Consider the following 20,968-nt stretch of genomic DNA (forward strand, 5'->3'; position numbering starts at 1 on the left):
AGGAAATTGCTGTTTCTAATGTTACCAATGATCACTTTACTGCCCATTCCTAGGCCTTGTGGGACTTGGGAGAGGGTTCTAGTTCTAGAGTTTGGACCAGTGTTTTAGTGGGGAATGGAAAAACTTATTTTTTAAACAAAACATTATGTAGCCATGGTTTACTTACTGCTCCTGGGTTAAACTCCTAACACTCCTAATTTTTCCACTATCCTTGGAATTGGGGCATCCACCAGGTGTCCTGGAAGGCCTCCAATAGCAGATCACTATTATGCTGCCCTGATGAAATTATGTTCAAATTCAAGGCAGGTTTCTCAATCCAATTTGGGATAGTCCGGCTCACTCTGCTTGACATCCTTTCCTTTTCTATAGTTTTGTGGTTTTTCTTTAAATAAGAGAATACTTCCATTTCAGCATCACCACAAACTCAGTTTATATTTAAACCATCATCTTACTAGCAAATTTACATCTGAAACTAATGACTTTGCTTTTGATATATATGCAATTCACAATGAATGATTCTTTTTCTATTTAATAGAAAGGCATTATTTTTTTTAGGGCTGTAAGGGAACAATCCTCTGTATTAGAAGGACAAGGTCTCACTTAAGGCTGGGAGGTTGAACTCTGGAAACAAAGGGAGCTGTGCTGTAACAGGAAATGATGTCCAACCCCATGGAGACTTCAGGTCTGAAACAAAACACTAATGGTCCTGCAAAGCTGTGTGTGTACCATGTGTACAAGACTGCAAGGAGACATGGTTTCTGAGCTTCATGAGAAAGTTAGCCATGAACTTGAACATTGTGCATCCAACTTGCATTTTTCCTTTCCTTCTCTCTCATTTTGTAAGAGCTTTGTAGTAGCTTTAATATGACCCTCTCTTGCTAAGAAAAAAGAGGAGTTTGGGTCCATTTGGAGGATCTGAGCTTTTTTGGAGAGTAGTGAGTCCCTGAGGCCACAAATGGTTATGGTAATACTTGTGGGATTCCTACAGTAAAAGCAAAACTCAGAGATAAGCGTGTTGAGGGCTACTACCTGGAGATTCCCTGGAGAACTCAGGTGTGGTTGTATATCTTCAGGAAAGAGCTGTTTACCTTACCAAGCCCCCTCACGGTGTTCCCTCAACACTCAAGCTCAAAACCCAGGAGTCATCTACTCAAACTGTCATCCAAGGTGTATTTGCTTAAAACGATGCTACTCTCAAAAACAATTCAGTCCAACAGAACTATATGATGATGACAGTGTTTTGTATCCATGCTGTCCAATATGGTAGCCACTAGCTACAGGTGGCTGGTGAGCACTTAAGGTATAGCTAGTGTGACTGAGGAACTCAATTTTTACTTTAGCTAATATTAATTTGAATAACCACATATGGCTAGTGTCTACTCTATTGAATAGTGCAGCTCTAGAGCTTTTCGGTGATCTAAGACTTGAGATATAAAGATCACAGAAACTCCTTTCAGGTTCATGAAACAAAAAGGTTTGAGATGGTATGTCTAAGTTTGGGTGCCAATCCCATTCTTTGAGCTTTTTGCCCAAGGTTCCCAGTTCACCTTCTGCTGCATCTTCTCTCAGCTGTCACCTGCCCGTCTCTGTACCTGCATTCCCTCCACTTTGACCATCTCTTTTCCTGTCCTTCTGCCTACCACTTGTCTCCCTAATTTGTTTACCCTTCTACCTCAAGGAGCTTTTATTTCTATTTTATACAGAGGTGAGACAATTGGGCCTGGGTGTCTAGGTTAGTTAATATATATATAGTGTTCACTTAACTCTGTCCTCATTTTTTGATAAATTATAAATCAATGACTAATTCCAGCTTTATTCCTCTCCCAACCTCAAGCTATTTTGTTACAAATTACTTACTACTTACTAGAAAATAATATTGATTGAATAAATGCTGACATGCCAGTGAATTCATTTTAATAATCTTAAATGCTGGATCCTACAGCTTTGGTCCATTCCACTGAAGCTGATGATAACACTGACACCCAGAAAAGGAATAGGGCAGAAACCTGATGGTTCATATCCAGTGCTTTTGAAAACTCGGGAGTGTCAACATCTTCAACGAGCTTCTTAGAAGCTGGGTGGGATCTTTAATACTCAAACTTCCAAGAGTCTTCCTCCTTTCAGGGTCAGCCTGCCTATCTATGTCCTGCATGGGTACCCAGCTTCCTTGACCCTGGGACTTGGGCCACACTCCCTGACTGGGAACAGAAATCAGCTGCGCCGAGCATTCTAGGCCATTGATCCCTTGGTCCCGCATCTGTCCTAGCATCTCCTGCATCTTACTCTGGCTCGCCTGCAAGGTTCCCTCGCGCCTGTCTGCAGGGGTGGATGGCGGGGACGCGATGACACCTGGGCGGCCGCAGAGCAGCTGCGGCGGGGCTGGTCCTGAGGAGGGACACCTGTGCGCCCCCCACCCACCCTGCCCCCGGCTCGGAAGGACGGAGTGACGTAGGCGGGCGCTTCCGGGAGCTCAGAGCCGTGAGGCCGGAGCGCTTCTCTTCGCGGGTTCGCGGCGCCTGCGTCTGGCGAAGATGGACGGGTCGCCGCGCGAGGGAGCCCTGCGGGCATTGCCCGGGGCTGGCTCGCTCCTGCTGCTGCTGGTGCTGGCGGTCCACTCCCCGCCCGGCCGAGGTGAGCCGCGTCCTGGGCGCCTTCATTACCCCCCGGGCCCACAAAGACAACGGCCAGCTGTGCCCAGTGCCTGGGCCGAATTTTCTTCTGAAATCCTTTAGATTCTGGAGTTCAAGTTTTTAGGCACATCTGTTAACCTTGCTTGAGCTAAAGATCTTCCTCCAAGGAAAGGTAACCAAGTGGAAGTAACTTAAAACCCAGTGACTCTGTTTCAGAGCAGCCTGTGTTCTCCAGTAGCTTTCATTCCCCCTAAATTCTGCCATGCCCACCCTCCCAGGGAAAGCCCCGAATCCCTCCCAGAGGGAGAGGGGCCTCGTTCAGGGGCCAGGTCTGTTTTTGTTGAGGCAGCTCAGGCTGCAGAGGGCAGGGAGAGTCGCCCGGAAACTGCTAGTCAATGAGGTGTGAGTGGGACAGTCTCAGGTCGGGGATATTTTGAGAAAGTGGGGTAGCCTCCAGCTGAGTGAACATTGGCTCTGACAGAATAAAACCCCAGAGTGGAAGTCTTGATACAATGAACCCTGACATGAGAAGCTGTGTGTGTGTGTCTGTGTGTGTGTGTGACACATATGCTCTCCCATACAGGGCTGAAGTACGGAATTCGTGCAGTTGATTTGAAAAGTATAGAAACTGTCTTGGAATCTGGGTTCTTCTCTAGAATTAGTAGTTGGAGAAATTCAACAGTTGGTGGACACCCATGGCAGGTGAGTGTGATAAAGACATTGATTTCTTCATGAGCTAATATTGAATTATTTCCCTATTTTTAGATACCATAACTCCAGCTTAACAGGTAGTTTTTCTATGGACCCCTACTTGACCTCACTGTCAAAAAGTTTGCTTCAGAAGAAATCTCTTACTAACCAATTTATTGAATGTATCAGTATCTTAATGTGACATCATATTAGAAGAGTTGATTTCAAATGTTTCTGAAGGAGATGACATCTATGTGGAGATGTATATCAGCTGTGTTCCTAACTTTTTTCATGGGCAGGTCTCCCTGAAATTAGGTGGACATCACTTCTGTGGAGGAAGTTTGATTCAAGATGATCTGGTTGTTACAACGGCACATTGCCTGATTAGCCTCAATGAGTAAGTTGTGGATTTCTATTACTTATTAAACCTTGATCCATGGCAGTTGGACTGGGAGATTCAATGCCCTAAATACCATGCAGGGTTCAACCTTAGTCCCTCTCTTAATTTTTTCCATCTGGTCCACCTACTGACTGACTTTCCTGATTCCCAGACACTTGTGTGTAGCATAAGATTTCTTGTGCTTTCTACTCTACTAATCGAGACCTCAAAGATTCCACACATAATCTATGATTTGTAGAGTTAGTGGAGGGTGGGTTGATGGTTACTGATTCTAATAAAGGATTAACATCTAATGTTAAATTGATGAGCCAATATTTTAATAATCTCAGTTCAGTTTAGTTCAGTCGCTCAGTCGTGTCCAACTCTTTGTGATCCCATGAATCGCAGCACGCCAGGCCTCCCTGTCCATCACAAACTCCCAGAGTTTACTCAGACTCATGCCCATCGAGTCAGTGATGCCGTCCAGCCATCTCATCCTCTGTTGTCCCCTTCTCCTGCCCCCAATCCCTCCCAGCATCAAGGTCTTTTCCAATGAGTCAACTCTTCGCATGAGGTGGCCAAAGTATTGGAGTTTCAGCTTCAGCATCAGTCCTTCCAATGAACACCCAGGACTGATCTCCTTCAGGATGGACTGGTTGGATCTCCTTGCAGTCCAAGGGACTCTCAAAAGTCTTCTCCAACACCTTAGTTCAAAAGCATCAATTTTTTGGTGCTCAGCTTTCTTCACAGTTCAACTCTCACACCCATACATGACCACTGGAAAAACCATAGCCTTGACCAGACAGACCTTTGTTGGCAAAGTAATGTCTCTGCTTTTTAATATACTATCTAGGTTGGTCATAACTTTCCTACCAAGGAGTAAGCGTCTTTTAATTTCATGGCTGTAGTCACTATCTGCAGTGGTTTTGGAGCCCCCCAAAATAAAGTCTGACACTGTTTCCACTATCTCCCCATCTATTTCCCATGAGGTGATGGGACCAGATGCCATGATCTTAGTTTTCTTTTCAGTAATTAGGAGGGAATAATACTATTAAAAGAGGGTGCTAATAGGAGAAAAAGGACAGTAGGAACAACTTTTATATCTTGTTTAAAATGGTAGAGCATATATATAGAGAGAGAGACTGGTTTATGTACAAAAGATATCTGAATACTTTATGCAGAAAGACGAGTGACAATAGGAGAAAGAGTTCACAGAATGTAAGCACTCCATGATTGAAAACCATGACTTTTTATAGATAGCTACAATTTATAGAAATTATAACAATAGTAATAATCACTAATAAAAGTACATCTTCTTTTAAGATTTGGAAATCCCTACAGATATATTAATCATGTTAATTACATGAAATCAAGACAGTCTTTCCTGGAGGAAAGGATTATACTTACTGAAAGATTTCTGTTTGGTTTTAGGAAGCAAATTAAGAGTCTGACAGTGACTGCTGGGGAGTACAACCTCTTTCAGAAGGATAAGGAGGAACAGAATATTCCTGTCTCAAAAATTATTATCCATCCTGAATACAACAGACTTGGGTATATGAGTTTTAATATTGCACTGCTGTATCTAAAACTCAAAGTCAAGTTTGGTAAGTAGGGATAGTTAGAATTCAAAAGATGTAATGGAAAAAGCTATATTTATTAATTTTTACCAGTTCACTTTCTGTGTATATATATATCTAGTAATATTAGAATAGCTAAATTTTGTTCCTTAAAAATAATTTTGTTTAATCTATAGCCTATAAAAAGTACTGCACAGGCTATAAGTACCAGCCACAACTTATGTATGCTTAATCAGCATTTTAAGTACTCCAGTGTCTTGGCTGGGGGCAATATTCTAGACCATCTACCTGTACTCATCTCTAACCTAGGAGTATGGGACATTTGAAAATGTCCTCAGATTTCTCCTTTCTGTCATTATTATGGACAAGATATTTGACACCATTCTCAGTACAGATAATCTAAGCATTCTGTACAAAATATTAAAAGCCTACTTTAAAAAAATACAGGAAAGGGAAGTGTTCAGTGACCAAAAACAATGAAAGAGAACAAATTCAAGGAGTTAGCCAGACACTGAAGTTAAGTGACTGCCATTGAAGCATCTAAATGATCTTCAAGAACCTATAACCTTAACTATCTTTGCAAGGAGGCTGCGTGGGAGTAGGATGTGGAAGCAGAGAGTTCGTTTGGAACCTCCCATGTATGTAACCTGGGACTTCTTGAAAGGTGATACTTTAAAAGATGGAGGGAAAGAGACAGGAAAATATGCCACATAGAATGAGGGAATAAGGAAAATTTACCTGCTTGAACCTTGGCTCTGGATGGAGGACTCTCAGAAATATCTATTTTGCTGAGCTAGCCTTCATTCAGGTTTGAAGCTGGCATTCACATTACCTGTCCCCAAAACTCTAAGCCAAGATTTTAAAGTTGTTTCAGGTGAGTAATTGGGTTTCTGGCAGAAGCAAAGGTAGTAAATTCTCTTTGAAGACATAAACCTTAAATCTCAGCTTGAATGTACTCCCATAAAGCTTTAATGATTGAGAGCACACACAATTAAAAAGCATGCAGAGAAAGCTGCTTGCAGAGAAAGCACCAGAGTCCAAAGTAACATCAACCAGAATCAGACATTCCAAGATTACAGATGTTAAAATGATATACATACTACAAAGTAAGTTTTAAGTTTAAATAAGTAAAGTCTATCAAAAATGACTAAAGAACAAGAAAATATTAACTGAAAAGGAAGACTTGAAATGGAGTCAATAAAACTTAAGAACATAGTTGGAATTGGTAACAATAGCTGAATTAAATAGAGACATTGATTGACCTTACTCATTGCTCATTCTTCTTTCACTCACACTTGATATTGAATCCATCAGAAAAATTCTATTGCTTCTGTCTCACCCTCTCCTCTCCTACACCCTGCTCCAAGCTCCCATCATTTCTTGCCTGGGTCAATTTGAATGGTCTCTTGAATCATCTCCAACTTCTCTCTTGCATCCCTAGTTTTTATTATTAACCCAGCAGCCAGAATAATACTTTTGAAATGTAAATCAGATTATATTACTCTGCTCAAAACACTTCACTGGTTCTCCATTACACTCAGATGCAAATCAGTGTTCTTAGCTTCTTAGCTGACATCAGTCAGCATCCTAACCCTGTAGCCAACCTCTTTTTTTGTTCATTTTTTACTAGAATTTCTTTTGTTTAGTCTGCTCCAGACATCCTAGAATCCTCACTGTTCCTCAGACATATATGACATGATGCCACTGCAGGAAATTTCCATTTCGTTTTTTTCTTCCTCAGATACTTTCCACAGAGATGACTGCCTGATTTCTTCCCTCAGCTTCTTCAAGGCTCTGATCAATGGCACTTGGCATGACTGCCATTTTACAAATTGCATCTCCCTTGCCATATTCCCTAATCCCCAGACTTCTCATCTTTCTTATGCTTTCCTGATTTTTTGGAAAAATCAGAGCACATATTACCTAATAGCTAAATTATTAGATTTATTGCTTGTATTTCACCCCAAACTCACTCACTCTCTCTTTCTTTCTCACTCACACTCACTCATGCTCAGATCTACATTCTGTCAGGGCAGGAATTTTTCCTGGTAATTTACTGAGGGCTAGAGGACTACTTGCCACATAACTGTGCTCAATTACTTGAGTGAAAAACTATCCCTTAAGAAGAAGTGAAGTGAAAACTAGGAAGCCCAAGAATACTGGAGTGGGTAGCCTATCCCTTCTCCAGAGGATCTTCCTGGCCTAAAAATCAAATTGGGGTTTCCCTCATTGAAGGCAGATCCTTTACCAACTGAGCTATGAGGGAAGCCCCTTAAGAACAAGGGCACATCCTAAAATGCTGGTAGTTGGGGAAGGTCATTTTGGTACTTTTAACAGTGAGTTGTTTTCCTTTATTTGCACTTTCTAAATTTCTATAAATATGGGATAGTTCTTTTGAGAGAGAAAAAAACCTTTAAAATATTGTTAATTACATTTAGGAAGAAACTGTGGAAGCTATGATGTCAAACAGATGTCAGTTTCCAAATATATTTAGGATCACTTGTCTGTGACTTTTATGATTTTTTTGTTATTGTTGTTTTTTTTCAGGAACTACTGTTCAGCCAATCTGTATTCCCCATAGAGGTGATAAATTTGAAGAAGGGATTCTTTGCATGGCCAGTGGATGGGGCAAGACTTCAGAGAGTAAGAGACATCAAAAGAATGTAATATTTCTTCTAGGCTTATTTACATGCCCATTGGAATCAGGAATTTTGTTGGTCTTAAATAATACATTTATCCTTGTTTTATCCTCTCTGTGTTCTAACTCAGGGAAGACTTCTGGTTGTCTTCACCAAAAATGGCTATACTGAAGGCTCTACATAAAATTCCTCCAGCTGCCATTTTGGTTAGGTGTATCAGGGTCAGGAACAGGAAGTAAATAGTTGAAGAAGAATACAGTAAAGTAACAATAGTTCAGCTTCCTTATCTTCGGTATTGTGATTTTTAAAAAGCAAAGAACATTACAAAATATCGCTTTTACTGACTAAAGTTTTCCTCTTGAGGAAACATTTAAACATATATTCAGAGAAGCTACAATTGCCTATGTTACATTAAAAATCTGATTTAAAAAAGCCCTTTGTCACTAGTGTAAGATTTTCGGGAAAAATATCATTCAGAGTATAAAAACAAATTACTTCTACATTTTGGTTAAACATCTACCAATTCTAAACTTGTAAGCTTCTTGTTGGTTTCTTTAAGTGGGGACAGTTGTTGACCAACTTACCAGTCCCTTCTCCACAGCATCAGAATATTCAAATATCCTACAAGAAGTGGAAGTTCCCATCATGGATGACAGAACATGTGGTACCCTGCTCAGGGGCATGAACCTTCCTCCCCTGGGAAGGGACGTGTTGTGCGCCGGTTTTCCTGACGGGGCAAAGGATGCCTGCCAGGTAATAAGCATTGTTATTGTTCAGTCGCCCAGTCATGTCCAGCTCTTTGTGACCCTGTGACTGCAGCACTCTATTCCTCCTAGCATAGACCAGACCAGTTTTTTTATTCACCCACTATCACGTGGATGAGAGTGGCTTCTGGGCTGCTCTTGAGGGGTTACTTCTTTAAGATTTCGCTCTTCCCTCATCTTTCCCTCTGATTTCCACTGAAAAACTTTCCTTGACCAGAGCTGAGAGAGTTCTTTTCTGTCCCATGTGCATTCTTACCCCTTGTACCTCCTTGTGGGGACGTGAAGAGGTCAGGCAGGGAAGATGGTTTCAACATTCCCAACCTAACGAAATCAAACAAGATGACCACTTTGGCAAATGAATTAGGCTAGCTGTGATTATTTCTCATTCTACCTTTTGTTAAACATTTTAACTTTTCTCAAGCTTTAGTGAGGAAAGCAATGTTTACACAGAGTTTGACCAAAGATAGCATAGCTACAGTAACTGCGGGGTAAAAGATGTTGTATATGGAAACATTCTAAGGCCAACACAACTTCACAAAAAAAACCAACTCTGACAAGAAAGGAAAGGGAGGCCAGTTTGTGATAGATGTGAACTTTAAGTTTTAATTATAATTGTTTTTCTTAAAATGGAGGAGCAGGGAGTCTTTATTCTTTGCCAACAAGCAGCTTGAAACTGCCATGGGGAGCTCTCTAAAATTTTCTGTTGGGAAAATGTTTAATTTTTCTTCTAGGGGGTGACAGAATAAGGGCCAGGGAGAGTTTGGTAGGGAGGAGATAGAAATTTACGATTATTCTGCTTTGTAAATTGGAATATAGGTAGACTTACTATCTCATCCTTCACAGGTAAGTATTTTCTGGATAAAGTTGTCAAACAATTCTGTGCCTTTTGAGAGGATTCAATCTGATACCAATTGGCATGTGTTTTCAAAGCAGCACATTGTTATGAAGAATTATTAAAGAAAAGATCCTGAAAGTGTGGTTCCTTTATCCTCTAGTGTGAGAACCAATGGATCCTTTATATATAGCCCCAGGACAAAATAAATTTCCCAGGCACTCTATTTTAAAAGCCTTGAGCCATTGCGTGAACTTGGGGGTTCTATTAACTGGTACTGCGAGCTTGGAATGTGATCCAGTCTTCCCTAGGATGCTATAGTGGAAGCATTACCTGTGAAGTATCTAAGCGTTTATTTGTGAACTCTCCCTCCTTCTTCCATTGATTTTGAATTGTTCCCAAAAAACTAGGAGGGAGAGAGAAATTAAGGGTTAGTTTGACAAGAGTGCATAAAGTGAGTGGAAGGAGTTTACATGTGAATAAAAGGATAGTCCTTTGAAACCAATGATGGAGAAACAAAAATGATGAACACAGAATGTTGATGAATAATGACCATTGAGTTTTTATGCTTCTACTACTTCTCTCTCTGAGATGAGGGCTGATCTGCACCTGATAAAACATTTTTAACTTGTAACTGTTTTAAAATTTCCACTTTCTCTACCATAAAAGAGAGACTCTGGAGGCCCACTTGTTTGTAGAAGAGATGATGGAGCCTGGGTTCTTGCTGGGATAACTTCCTGGGCAGTTGGTTGCACTAGAGTTTGGAATCCTTTCAGAAATAAGCAGAGAAAGGCATCACCTGGCATTTTCTCCAAGGTGTTTGTGTTGATGGATTTTATCACACAGACCATGACAGGTGAGTGTAATTTCTGTGGATTCTTGCTTCCTCATCCACTGTAACTCAAAAAAAAAATGATCATGCCTATTTCAAGGATCGTTACTCTATGTTGCAGATATAATCAGAAATAAGCTTTAAAATGAGAAGAATATGGCTAATTTTTGTTCCTACTCCAGTGTATATAAATTTTTAACTCTGATTTCATGAACAATGATACCTGTCAATTTAACTTGAACATCAACAGGATTGTTAAGTTTATGGTCATGTAGATTTTCACAAAATATGTTTTTTGTACTTATGAGATTTTAAAATAGTTTTTGACAATAGTCTCACTAGAAGATTCTTTTTTTATAAATTTATTTATTTTTTAATTGAAGGATAATTGCTTTACAGAATTTTCTGTTTTCTGTCAATTTTCTGTTTTCTGTCAAACCTCAACATGAATCAGCCATAGGTATACATATGTCCCCTCTCTTTTGAAACTTCCTCCCATCTCCCTCCCCATCCCACCCCTCTAGGTTGATACAGAGCCCCTGTTTGAATTTCCTGAGCCATACAGCAAATTCCTGTTGGCTGTCTATTTTACATATGGCAATGTAAGTTTCCATGTTATTCTTTCCATACATCTCCTTCTCTCTTCCCCCTCCCCAAGTCCATAGGCCTGTTCTCTGTGTCTGTTTCTCCATTGCTGCCTTGTAAATAAATTCTTCAGTACCATTTTTCCAGATTCTGCATATATGCATTAGAATACAGTATATAGCTTTCTCTTTCTGACTTACTTCACTGTATAATAGGTTCTAGGTTCATCCACCTGATTAGAACTGACTCAAATGCATTCATTTTTGTGGCTGAGTAATATTCCATTGTATTTATGTACCACAACTTATTTATCCATTCATCTGTAGATGGACATCTAGGTTCCTTCCATGTTCTAGCTATTGTAAATAGTGCTTCAATGAACAATGGAATACATGTGTGTTTTTCAGTTTTGGTTTCCTCAGGGTATATGCCTAGGAGTTGGATTGCTTGGTCTTATGGTGGTTTTATTCCTAGTTTTTTTTTTTTTTAAGGAATCACCATACTGTCTTCCATAGTGGCAGTATCAATTTACATTCTCACCAACAGTGCAAGAGCATTCCCTTTTCTCCACACCCTCTCCAGCATTTATTATTTTTAGACTTTTTGATGATGAACATTCTGACTGGTGTCAGGTAATTTCTCATTGTAGTTTTGATTTGTATTTCTCTAATAATGAGTGATGTTGAGTACCTTTTCATGTGTTTGTTAGCCATCTGTAAATCTTCTTTGGAGAAATGTCTGTTTAAGTCTTTTTCCCTCTATTTGATCAGGGTGTTCATTTTTCTGATATTGAATTGTATGAGCTGCTTGTATATTTTGGAAATTAATCCTTCCTTTGTCAGTTGTTTTATTTGCTATTATTTTCTCCGATTCTGAGGGTTGTCTTTTCACCTTGCTTATAGTTTCCTTTGCTCTGCAAAAGCTCTTAAGTTTAATCAGGTCCCACTTGTTTACTTTTGCTTTCATTTCCATTACTCTAGGAGATGGGTCATAGAGATCTTGCTTTGATTTATGTCATCGAGTGTTTTGCCTATGTTTTCCTCCAAGAGTTTTATAGTTTCTGGTCTTACATTTAGGTCTTTAATCCATTTTGAGTTTGTATATGGTGTTAGAAAGTGTTCTAATTTCATTCTTTTGCATGTAGCTGTCCAGTTTTCCCAGAACCATTTATTGAAGAGACTGTCTTTTCCCCATTGTATATTCTGGCCTCCTTTGTCAAAATTAAGATACCCATAGGTGTATGAGTTTTTTCCTGGAGTTTCTGTCTTGTTCTAGTCCCCTATATTTCTGTTTTTGTGCCAGTACAATCCTGTCTTGATGACTGTAGCTTTGCAGTATAATCTGAAGTCAGGAGATTGATTCCTCCAGCTCCATTCCTGCAACTCTGGTCTTTCTCAAGACTGCTTTGATTATTCGGGGTCTTTTGTATTTCCATATGAATTATGAAATTTTTGTTCTAATTCTGTGAAAAATGCCATTGGTAATTTGATAGGGATCAAATCTGTAGATTGAGTTTGGTAGTATAGTCATTTTCACAATATTGATTCTTCCTACCCAGGAACGTGGACTATCTCTCCATCTGCTTATGTTGTTCTTTGATTTCTTTCATTAGTGTCTTATAATTTTCTGTGTACAGTTCTTGGGTAAGTTTATTCCTAGATATTTAATTCTTTTTGTTGCAATGGGGAATGGGGTTGATTCCTTAATTTCTCTTTCTGATTTTTCAGTTAGTATATAGAAATGCAACTGATTTCTGTGTATTGATTTTGTATTCTGAAACTTTGCTAAATTCACTGATTAGCTCTAGTAATTTTTTGATACTATGCTTACGATTTTCTATGTACAGTATCATGTCATCTTCAGTAGAGCTTTAGGTCTTCTTTTTCAATCTGGATTCTTTTATTTCTTTTTCTTCTCTGATTGCTATAGCTAGGACTTTCAGAACTATGTTGAATAATAGTGGTGAAAGTGAATGCCCTTGTCTTGTTCCTAATCTCAGAGGGAATGCTCTTACTTCTTCACCACTAAGAATCATGTTTGCTGTAGGTTTAACATGTATGGCCTTTATTACGTTAAGGTAGTTTCCTTCTATGCCCATTTTTTGAAGAGTTTTAATCATAAATGGATGCTGAATTTTGTCAACGGCTTCTTCTGCATCTATTGATACTATCATATGGTTCTTATCTTTCAATTTGTTAATATGCTGTATCACATTTATTGATTTGCATATATTGAAGAATCCTTGCATTCCTGGAATAAATCCAACTTGATCATGATGTGTGAGCTTTTGGATGTGCTGTTGAATTCTGTTTGCTAAAATTTTGTTGAGAATTTTTGCATCTATGTTCATCAGTGATAGTGGCCTATAGTTTTTTTGTGTGTGTGTTGTCTTTGTCTGGTTTTGGTATCAGAGTGATGGTGGCCTCATAGAATGAGTTCGGAAGTGTTCCTTCCTCTGAAATTTTTTGAAGGAGTTTTAGAAAGATAGGCATTGTCTCTTCTCTAAATGTTTGATAGAATTCTTCTGTGAAGCCATCTGGTCCTGGGTCTTTGTTTTTTGGGAGATTTTTTTTTTTTTTTTATCACAGCTTCAGTTTCAGTGCTTGTAATTGGGTTGTTCATAATTTCTATTTCTTCCTGGTTCAGTCTTGGAAGATTGAACTCTTCTAAGAATCTGTCCATTTCCAGGTTATCCATTTTATTGCCATATGGTTGTTCATAATAATCTATTATAATCCTTTGTATTTCTGCATTGTCTGTTGTAACCTCTCCTTTATCATTTCTAATTTTGTTGGTTTGATTCTTCTCCCTTTTTTCTTGATGAGTCTGGCTAAAGGTTTGTTAATTTTGTTTATCTTCTCAAAGAACCAGCTTTTAGTTTTATTCATCTTTACTATTGTTTCTTTCATTTCTTTTTCATTTATTTCTCCTCAGATCTTTATGATTTCTTTCCTTCTACTAACTTTGGGATTTTTTTGTTCTTCTTTTTCCAGTTGTTTTAGGTATGAAGTTAGGTTGTTTATCCAATGTTTTTCTCGTTTCTTGAGGTAGGATTGTATTGCAACAAACTTCCCTCTTAGAACTGCTTTTGCTTCATTCCATAGGTTTTGAGTTGTTGTGTTTTCATTATCATTTGTTTCTAGAAATTTTTTTTATCTCCTTTTTGATTTCTTCAGTAATTTGTTGGTTATTTTAGAAACATATTATTTAATCTTCATATGTTTATGTTTCTTACAGTATTTTTCTTGTAATTGATATCTAGTCTCATAGCATGTGGTCAAAGAAGATGCCTGATATGATTTCAGTTTTCTTAATTTTACTGAGGTTCGATTTGTGACCCAAGATGTAGTCTATCCTGGAGAATGTCCTATGTGCACTTAAGAAGACGGTGTGGTGTTCTACATTTGGATGGAATTTCCTTAAGATATCAATGAGATCCACCTCATCTAATGCATCATTTAAGATTTTTGTCTCCTTATCACTTTTTGTTTTGATGATCTGTCCATTGGTGTGAGTAGGGTGTTAAAGTCTCCTGCTATTATTGTGTTACTGTCAATTTCTCCTTTTATGTCTGTTAGTGTTTGTCTTATGTACAGAGGTGCTCCTATGTTGGGTGAATAGATATTTACAATTGTTTTGTCTTCCTCTTGGATTGATCCCTTGATCATTATGTAGTGTCCTTCCTTATCTCTTGTAATCTTCTTTATTTTAAGGTCTATTTTGTCTGATATGAGGATCGCTACTCCAGCTTGCTTTTGCTTCCCATTTGCATGGGATATATTTTTCCATTCTCTCACTTTCAGTCTATGTGTCTTGGAGTCTGAAGTGGGTTTCTTGTAGACAGCATATAGATGGGTCTTGTTTTTGTATCCATTCAGCTTTTGGTTGGAGCATTTAATCTGTTTCATTTAAAGTAATTATTGATATACATTGCCATTTATTGCCATTCCTATTGGCATTTTCTTAATTGTTTGGATTGATTTTGTAGATCTTTTTCTTCTTTTGTATTTCTTGACTATATAAGTCCCTTTAAGATTTGTTGTATAATGGACTCCAGTTTCATCCATCTCATTAGAACTGATTCAAATGAATTCTTTTTAATGGCTGAGTAATATTCCATGGTGTATATGTACCACAGCTTCCTTATCCATTTGTCTGCTGATGGGCATCTAGGTTGCTACCATGTCCTGGTAATTATAAAAAGCTGGTTTGGTGGTACTGAATTCTCTTAACTTCTGCTTGTCTAAAAAGCTTTTGATTTCTCCATCAATTTTGAATGAGATCCTTGCTGGGTACAGTAATCTTGGTTGTAGATTTTTCCCTTTCTTCTTTAAATGTATCCTGCCATTCCCCTCTGGCCTGCAGAGTTTCTGCTGAAATAGAAGCTGTTAAACATATGGGATTTCCCTTGTATGTTACTTGTTGCTTTTCCCTTGCTGCTTTTAATATTCTTTCTTTGTGTTTAGTCTTTGTTAGTTTAATTAATATGTGTCTTGGTGTGTTTCTCCTCAGGTTTATCCTGTACAGGACTCTTTATGCCTCTTGAACTTAATTATTTCCTGCTCCATGTTGGGGAAATTTTCAACTATAATCTCTTCAAAAATTTTCTCATACCTTTTTTTTTCTCTTCTTCTTCTGGGACTTCTATAATTCAAATGTTGGTGTGTTTGATATCATCTTAGAGGTACGCTACAGCTTCAGATACGCTGCTATTGATTCCTTCTAGAGTATTTTTAATCTCAGTAATTGCATTGTTTGTCTCTGTATGTTTAGCCTTTAATTCTTCTAGGTCTTTGTTAACTGATTTTTGCATTTTCTCCAATCTGTTTTCAAGGTTTTTGATTTGGTGAGATTTGTGCTGAGTGAGTTTGTTTTTCCTCTGATGGGCAAGGCTGAGTGAGGTGGTAATCCTGTCTGTTGATGATTGGGTTTGTATTTTTGTTTTGTTTGTTGTTTAGATGAGGTGTCCTGCACAGGGTGCTACTGTTGGTTGGGTGATGCTGGGTCTTGTATTCAAGTGGTTTCCTTCATGTAACTTCTCACTATTTGATACTCCTCGGGGTTAGTTCTCTGGTAGTCTAGGGTCTTGGAGTCAGTGCTCCCACTCCAAAGGTTCAGGGCTTGATCTTTGGTCAGGAACAAAGGTTTCACAAGTGGCTTGCTATGGCATTAAGTGAGATTAAAACAAATACCCCAAAACGAGAAACCAAAGATGAACCCCAGAAAATGGCAGTTACAAAATCAGGCAAATAATAATTAAAATAATGGAATATATACACATACATATATACACCTATAAGTGAAATCAAAACAGTCCAACAAAAACAAAGTACAATAGACTGACCCAGCAAACAAAGAAAACCAAAAATTATATCTACCAGTTAAGAACAAAAAGATTAAAAAAATAAAAAAGAACAAGAAGATTCTTTTTTAATTTATCCAGTTAACATTTTTTTTCTAATTAGTGGAGAGCACTAAAAATAAATCACTCCTCTTCTCCTTCTCCCATTCACTCTTATTAATTTTACTTCACAAGAGTGGAAACATAAGGCAGGCTTTGAAGAGTTATTTTTGTTCTGTGGCACTAAAAATCTAAATTAGGAAAATAAATATGGGTCTGGAGATGCCAAACCTGTCCTCAAATATTTGGGAAGACAAAAAAGTAAGTGAACAGTTGTAATAAAAGGTAAAGTTCTAACTCTACTGGCTATCTGTTTTACTTATGGTAATGTATATGTTTCAGTGCTGTTCTCTCTCTCTTTCTTATTTTTTTCCATTTATTTTTATTAGTTGGAGGCTAATTACTTTACAGTATTGTAGTGGTTTTTGCCATACATTGACATGAATCAGCCGTGGATTTACATGTGTTCCCTATCCTGATCCCCCCTCCCTCCTCCCTCCCCATCCCATCCCTCTGGTCTTCCCAGTGCACCAGCCCTGAGCACTTGTCTCATGCATCCAACCTGGGCTGGTGATCTGTTTCACACTTGATAATATACATGTTTCAATGCTATTCTCTCAGATCATCCCATCCTCTCCTCCTCCCACTGAGTCCAAAAATCTGTCTCCTTTACTGCCTTGCACATAGGTACCATCTTTCTAGATTCCATATACATGTATTAATATGCAAAATTTGTCTTTCTTTTTCTGACCTACTTCGCTGTATAACAGGCTTAACCTGGAGGGATGGAGTAGAAGGGAGCTGGGAGGGGGGTTCAGTAGGGAGGGGACACATGTATGCCTATGACTGATTCATGTTGATATATGCAAAAACCATCACAATATTGTAAAGTAATTATCCTCCAATTAAATAAATTTTTTTAAAAGGTGAAGTTCACGTAAGCTCAAAGAGCTGTGTTCTCACTGAGAAGGAGTCTAAGGAGCTCAGTTCTAAGGGACCCAGAAGGTTTGCCATAAAAGGGGGCAGCATTTGCTTAAGAAAATGGCACAGAGGTTAGCCTCTGAAGAATAAAGAGGCATAAGGAAACACAACTTACAAGAATAAGTAGTTTAGTAGAACCAAATTTGTTAAAGGTCAGGACCCAGAGCTGCAGAAAACAGTGTTCTCTCCCTCCCTCCTTTCCATCCTCTTTCCATTTTTCCCTCCCTCCATCCTTTCCCCCCTCCACCCTTCCCCCACTCCATCCTTCCCTCCCTCCATCCTTCCCCCACCCATTGTTCCCCCAACTCGCTCCTTCCCTCCCTCGCTCCTTCCATCCCTTCCTCCCTCTCCCATTCCAGTCCAAGATCAGCCACCTAGCTGATAATTCAAAAAGCAACTCTGCTGCTGGTCCAGCTGAATGCAAGAGCCCACCTCTCAGTTCACTTTCATTTCTTCTTCAGAATAAATGTGTTCTGTTCATTGCCATGACCACAGGGAGAACTTGTCTCCTGATAGCAATTCTATTTGGTTTTCATCACCTAGAAGAGAAAGTTAAAAGGTCAGCAAGTCCTGAACAAAGGTTAATGATACCAACATTTTAAAACGGCAATGAAATCGGGCAATAACCATCAATTCCAGAGTCAAATGAATATCAGAATGTGACAAGTAACTTAGGTAAACAGCATCTGCTTGATATCATTCTTCTAATCTTCTCACTCCCTAGTTGCCTGTTCTTCTCAGTAAGTTCAATTCAGTCACTCAGTCGTGTTTGACTCTTTGTCACCCCATGGACTGCAGCATGCCAGGCTTCCTTGTCCATCACCAAATCCTGGAGCTTACTCAAATTCATGTCCATTGAGTCAGTGATGCCATCCAACCATCTCATTCTCTGTTTTCCCCTTCTCCTGCTTTCAATCTTCCCCAGCATCAGGGTCTTTTCAAAGGAGTCAGTCTTTACATCAGGTAGCCAAAGTATTGGAGTTTCAGCTTCAGTATCAGTCCTTCCAATGAATATTCAGGCTGATTTCCTTTAGGATTGACTGATTGGATCTCCTTGCAGTCCAGGAGACTCTCAAGAGTCTTCTCCAACACAACAGTTCAAAAGCATCAATTCTTCAGCACTCAGCTTTCTTTATAGTCCAAATCTCACATCCATACAGGACTACTGGGAACACCATAGCTTTGACTAGATGAACCTTTATTGGCAAAATAATGTCTGTTTTTTAATATGCTGTCTAGGCCGATCATAGTTCTTCCTCCAAGGAGCAAGTGTCATTTAATTTTATGGCTGCAGTCACCGTCTGCAGTGATTTTGGAGCCCCCCAAAATAAAGTTTCTCACTGTTTTCCCATCTATTTGCCATGAAGTGGTGGGACAGGATGCCATGATCTTTGTTTTTCCAATGTTGAGTTTTAAGCCAATTTATTCACTCTCTTCTTTTACTTTCATTAAGAGGCTCTTTAGTTCCTCTTCATTTTCTGCCATAAGGGTGATGTCATCTGCATATCTGAGGTTATTGGTATTTCTCCCAGCAATCTTGATTCCAGCTTGTGCTTCATCCAGCCCAGAATTTTGCATGATGTACTCTGCATATAAGTTAAATAAGCAGGATGACAATATACAGCCTTGACGTACTCCTTTCCCAATTTGGAACCGGTCTGTTGTTCCATGTCCAGTTCTAACTGTTGCTTCTTGACCTGCATACAGATTTATCAGGAGGCAGGTAAGGTGGTCTGGTATTCCCATATCTTTAAGACTTTTCCACAGTTTGTTGTGATCCGCACACTGATAGGCTTTGGCATGGTCAATAAAGCAGAAGTAGATGTTTTTCTGGAACTCTCTTGGTTTTTTGATGATCCAACAGATGTTAGTAATTTGAACTCTCATTCCTCTGCCTTTTCTAAATCTACCTTGAACATCTGAATGTTCACGGTTCACATACTGTTGAAGCCTAGCTTGGAGAATTTTGTGCATTACTTTGCTAGTGTGTGAGATGAGTGCAATTGTGTGGTAGTGTGAACATTCTTTGGCATTGCCTTTCTGTTGGATTGGAATGAATACTGACATTTTCCAGTCCTGTGGCCACTCCTGAGTTTTCCATATTTGCTGACATATTGAGTGCAGCACTTTCACAGCATCATCTTTCACGATTTGAAATAGCTCAGCTGGAATTCCATCACCTGCATTAGCTTTGTTTGTGGTGATGCTTCCTTAGGCCCACTTGACTTCGCATCCCAGAATGTCTGACCCTTGGTGAGTGATCACACTCACCCAAATAGCCACATCACCCAAATAGTGATGACCCAAATAGCCATGAAGATCTTTTTTGTGTAGTTCTGCTGTGTTTTCTTGCCACCTCTTTTTAATATCTTCTGCTTCTGTTAGGTCCTTACCATTTTTGTGCTTTATTGTGCCCATCTTTGTGTGAAATGTTCCCTTGGCATCTCTAATTTTTTTGAAGAGATCTCTAATCTTTCTCACTCTATTGTTTTCCCTATATTTCTTTTCATTAATTGCTGAAGAAGACTTTCTTATCTCTCCTTGCTACTCTTTGGAACTTTGCATTCAAATGGGTGTATCTTTCCTTTCCCCCTTTGCCTTTAGCTTCTCTTTTTTCCTCAGCTATTTGTAAGGCCTTCTCAGACAACCATTTTGTCTTTTTGCATTTCTTTTTCTTGGAGATAGTCTTGATCACTGCCTCCTGTACGATGTCACGAACCTCTGTCCATAGGTCTTTAGGCACTCTGTGTATCAGATCTAATTCCCTGAATCTATTTCTCACTTCCACTGTATAATCATAAGGGATTTTATCTAGGTCATACCTGAATGGTCTGGTGATTTTCCCTACTTTCTTCAATTTAATCTGAATTTTTCAATAATGAGTTCATGAGCCACAGTCAGCTCCCGGTGTTGTTTTTGTTGACTGTTTAGAGCTCCTCCATCTTCGGCTGCAAAGAATATAATGAATCTGATTTCAATATTGACCATCTGGTGATGTCCATGTGTAGAGTCATCTCTTGTGTTGCTGAAAGAGGGTGTTTGCTATAACCAGCACGTTCTCTTGGCAAAACTCTGTTAGCCTTCGTCCTGCTTCATTCTGTACTCCAAGGCCAAACTTGCTGTTATTCCATGTATCTCTTGACTTCGTACTTTTGCATTCCAGTCCTCTGTGATGAAAAGGACATATTTTTTGGGTGTTAGTTCCAGAAAGTCTTGTAGATTTTCATATAACCATTCAACTTCACCTTCTTCAGCATTACTGGTTGGGGCATAGACTTGGATTACTGTGATTTGAATGGTTTTCCTTGGAAATGAACAGAAATTATTCTGTCATTTTTGAGATTGCACCCAAGAACTGCATTTCAGACTCTTTTGTTGAATATGAGGACTAGTCCATTTCTTCTAAAGGATTCTTGCCCACAGTAGTAGATATAATGGTCATCTGAGTTAAATTCACCCATTCCAGTCCATTTTAGTTCACAGATTCCTAAAATGTCTATGTTCACTCTTGCTATCTCCTATTTGACCACTTCCAATTTACCTTGATTCATGGACCTAACATTCCAGGTTCCTATGTAATATTGTTCTTTACAGCTTTGGATTTTACTTCCATCACCAGTCACATTTGTCTAGTTAATATTTATTGATTATTTACCCT

General features: G+C 38.9%; 1 protein-coding gene across 1 annotated transcript in view; it reads left to right on the top strand.

Moving 5' to 3' along the window:
* The first annotated feature begins 2,892 nt into the window (after positions 1-2,892).
* OVCH1 (ovochymase 1) overlaps positions 2,893-20,968 on the top strand; it is a 72,638-nt gene continuing 54,562 nt past the window's right edge. The window contains exons 1-7 of the mRNA XM_065930928.1: positions 2,893-2,959; positions 3,214-3,332; positions 3,620-3,717; positions 5,131-5,303; positions 7,824-7,919; positions 8,517-8,668; positions 10,181-10,367. Coding sequence (XP_065787000.1) covers positions 2,893-2,959; positions 3,214-3,332; positions 3,620-3,717; positions 5,131-5,303; positions 7,824-7,919; positions 8,517-8,668; positions 10,181-10,367 — 892 coding nt within the window. The remainder of the gene's footprint in view (positions 2,960-3,213; positions 3,333-3,619; positions 3,718-5,130; positions 5,304-7,823; positions 7,920-8,516; positions 8,669-10,180; positions 10,368-20,968) is intronic.

Source organism: Muntiacus reevesi, chromosome 1 (genome assembly GCF_963930625.1).
Source record: "Muntiacus reevesi chromosome 1, mMunRee1.1, whole genome shotgun sequence".
NCBI classification, from domain to species: Eukaryota; Metazoa; Chordata; class Mammalia; order Artiodactyla; family Cervidae; genus Muntiacus; species Muntiacus reevesi.